The sequence below is a fragment of the Lepisosteus oculatus genome, chromosome 14, assembly GCF_040954835.1.
Source record: "Lepisosteus oculatus isolate fLepOcu1 chromosome 14, fLepOcu1.hap2, whole genome shotgun sequence".
NCBI classification, from domain to species: Eukaryota; Metazoa; Chordata; class Actinopteri; order Semionotiformes; family Lepisosteidae; genus Lepisosteus; species Lepisosteus oculatus.
Window position 1 is genome coordinate 14,649,090 of NC_090709.1, and position 3,622 is coordinate 14,652,711.

Sequence of the window (3,622 nt, forward strand, 5' to 3'; positions counted from 1 at the left end):
CCCTGCAGGTCATGGAGCAATACTCCAGAGTCTTGGGGTCGAAGCACAACCGCTGAAAGAGCAAACTGAAGTTCTTCGGGCCCTGGAAGCACAGGACGATGGAGCCAGAGGGTCTCGAGCTCTACACGGAGCCTCTCAAAATACTGGGGGTTTCCTTCCAGAGCCAGGACAACGAGACCATCAACTGGACCGAGAGGATCGCCAGGGTGAACGCGAAGCTGGGTCTGTGGAAAACGCGGTCGCTGTCCTACACAGGGAAAGTGATGGTGTTGAAAGCAGACATCCTGCTGGCTTTGGTTTACCTGGTGGTGGTGTACCCCCTGCCGGCCAGACTCAGACGAGCGCTGCAAGGGATGATCTTCGGCTTCGTCTGGGGTGGCACGTACGAGTACATCACAAGAAACCGGATGTGTCAGCCAGTTGAGGAAGGGGGTCGAGATGTCCCATATTTCCCCCTGAAACTCGACTGCATCTTCTACTGCAACCTCTGTCGGGCGCTGCAGGAGCCCATTGGCCACAAGTGCCAGTACTTTGTCAGGCTGTGGCTCTCCGTCCCCATGAGGCACTTGGTCCAGTGGTCAAACATTGGGCCCAAGGCAGAGAGGCGACCGGAGTTCTACATCCACACTGTCAAGTGGAGCAGGAGGTACGAGGCCACGAGACAGCCAGAGCTCTGCACCAACCACAGAGCCCTGTACAAAGAGGTGAGGGGGCATTTGGTCGCTGACGAAAGGCTGCAGGTTCCCAGACAAGTCTGGGAAAGGACACAGCCCAAAGAACTTGACAACCAACTGAAGAACCTCAACTGGATGGCTGTACACAAGAGTCTGGCTACCAGAAAGGTCCTCTACAGACACTCGATCTCCAGGAATCCGCATTGCCCCCGGGACACGTGTTTTGTCGAGGAGACTCAGGAACACGTGTTCTGGAGCTGCCCCTTCGCCAAGGCGGTGTGGGGCAGAATGGACAACATTATGCAACTCCTGGGAACGGGTGCGGTGCTCAGTTACCAGTACATTCTGCTGGGGGCTGGCACCCACCGGACTGGACAAGGGGACACAGGACCTGCGGGGGCTGCTGCTGTCCCTCACAAAACAAGGACTGTGGAAGGCGAGGAACACTCTCATCCAGCACAACATAAAGTGGGGGCGAGGGAGATGCAGGAGAGGATCCTGGTGGACCTCAGGAGGAGGACGAAGTCCCACGTCGCCAAATGGGGTTTCCCCACGGCGAGGGAGCGCTGGAAAGGACTTTGGGTCCTATACAGGGATTAAAGGACAATAGCAAGCGGTAGGTTTGGAGGGATTCTCTTAATTGCACAAATCCGCCCCCACTTGCAAAGATTGATAACGGACAATCAATCTCCGTTCCGCCGTTGTTTTTTATTACATGGAGTGTTAATATGTGTGAGATGTTCCTTTTGAGATGTTTTTTTTGCGGAATAAAGTATATTTTGTAGAACAAAAAAAATCTTATGACAAGGTTTACAAGTTATCTGTTGAACTACATTCTCATAGGTGTGGTCACATTCCAGGTCATTTGTTTATGTTTTTTGTTTCTGGAGCAACTGTTAGATGAAATGTGCTAATATGTAACCTAACTCCAGTGTGAATAACTAGAAGAGGGGAGCAGCTCCATTCCAGACCAAGGGAGCTTTGAGATTGGCTGGGCCAGATCTCTCATTTGCATATCTGATTTGGAAATATAGTACTAAACCCCTTCTTGCATGGATTTAACTTGCACCCAAGAGTCCCCTACTGTGTATTGCTACTTATTTTTTTATGATAAGTGGTGATTACCAGTTGACAGGTTTTATTTGTTGAATTATAAATGGTTTTGTATTATCATCCTGAATGGCCTGTACTCAAGGTTTGGTAGGGTATGTGTTTTCATTTCATTTACCAAATTGAATTTTTGCTCTTTTAGTATTTGTCTAGAAGGCTTTCTGAAGTCAGGAAGCCCATTTATTTGGTGAAAAAAGATTCTGTATTAATATTAATATTTCTCATACAACATAAATAGGGTATTTTATGAATAAAAAGATCTTGCACTTGGAAATCTTGATAAAGCTCTGTGCTTCCATACACTCGAGCAGTTTTGATTCCTAATATTTGACCTTAGGTGTGGGAACGGGTCTTTTTTGCCATTTGATTTCCAGTTGATCAGCACAGTATAGAAAAGTATAGACCCATAAAGCAACCTCAGCAGTGACAAATGTCACTGGGTCACTTGGGTTTATACGTCAGGGTCCGGTAGTGAAGCTCCGCTCCTGTTTAGCCTCCGAAGCCATACAGGGTGCAAACGTTTCATATGTTGCTGTTGTGAATGCCTGTGGATTGTATCTTATTTGCCTTGAGTCCTGGTTATCTCTCTCCCCCTTCCCCCCTCTCTCCCTCAATTCAATTCAATTCAAGGTGTTTTATTAGCATGACAGATGGGTACAATCAGTGTTGGGTATGTATATTTTGATATTTACACCCGGCGCGGCACCGAGGGAGCATCTGCATTTATAACTTAGTTTTTAAAATTAGTCAAGCAATATGAAGCATCTCCTTTTACTTTTAAGTCCCTTAAATACATTAAGCACAGCTTTCTCACCACTTAAGATTGCTTTTTGATACCATCCTTACAAAAAGCAGAAACTTTCCGATTTCCGGTATCTCTTTAGTTAAAGACTTCGATGCTTAAAATGTTTAGGGAGAAATGGAATACTGGTGTGTATTTTTTACTTTAAAGTACCAAGACCAGCCATATACAGTACTGTATGTTTATGTTCCAAAAATAATATCGTTTATGGCCTTCACACCCGTTACAGTATGCTCCTATTCTTTTTATGCTCAGCTACTAAGATTTCCCTTCAGTGGTAAAATTCAATATCTACAACGGGCACAGTAAAGACGTTTACAGTAAGTCTTTCTACGACAGACCAACGGACCACGAGTGCCCCTGTCGGTCAACCAATCACGCACCGCGGTACCCCGTGTCATCTTACCTGCGGTACGTGTCTGTACCGCTCACTTTGAATGGCTGCATCTGTACGTCGGGGTCCGGTAGTGAAGATCCTGTTTAGCCTCCGAAGCCGTACAGGGTGCGGCCCTGGCGCTTCAGCGCGCACACCACGTCCATGGCGGTGACGGTCTTCCTCTTGGTGTGCTTGGCGTGCTCGGTGCAGGTGACGTTCTCCAGGAACACCTTCAGCACCCCGCGGGTCTCCTCATAGTTCAGCCCGGAGATCCGCTTCACTCCCCCACGGCGAGCCAGGCGGCGGATGGCGGTCTTGGTGATTCCCTGGATGTTGTCACGGAGAACCTTACGGTGACGCTTAGCGCCTCCTTTCCCGAGTCCCTTTCCGCCTTTGCCTCTTCCAGACATCTTCTAGTTATCAGCTGTGAACACGACACACACTGCTCATCTTTGATGTATAATAGACATCTTTCTTTGATGTCTACTATGCATCAAAGAAAGATTTTTATAGGTGTAGAAACTAGTAAATAAAGCCAATGATTTGTTTTAGAAATGTATTCTTAAAATATACAATTATTCACACCTGAACAATATGTAGTTCAAATTATACATTATATACAATATTGTATTCAAATGTCTAATCATCATAAAAAACACA

The 3,622-nt window shown here is 46.7% G+C and overlaps 1 protein-coding gene and 1 non-coding gene across 2 annotated transcripts; one reads left to right on the forward strand and one right to left on the reverse strand.

Moving 5' to 3' along the window:
- Positions 1-1,908: 1,908 nt before the first annotated feature.
- LOC138243773 (U7 small nuclear RNA) lies at positions 1,909-1,964 on the forward strand. Its single transcript, XR_011192391.1, has one exon. It is a non-coding gene; the product is annotated as a U7 small nuclear RNA (small nuclear RNA).
- Positions 1,965-3,066: 1,102 nt separating this feature from the next.
- Positions 3,067-3,372, reverse strand: LOC138242848 (histone H4-like). Its single transcript, XM_069198427.1, has one exon. It carries the CDS (start codon positions 3,370-3,372, stop codon positions 3,067-3,069), a length of 306 nt encoding a protein of 101 aa, XP_069054528.1.
- Between the last annotated feature and the right edge of the window lie 250 nt (positions 3,373-3,622).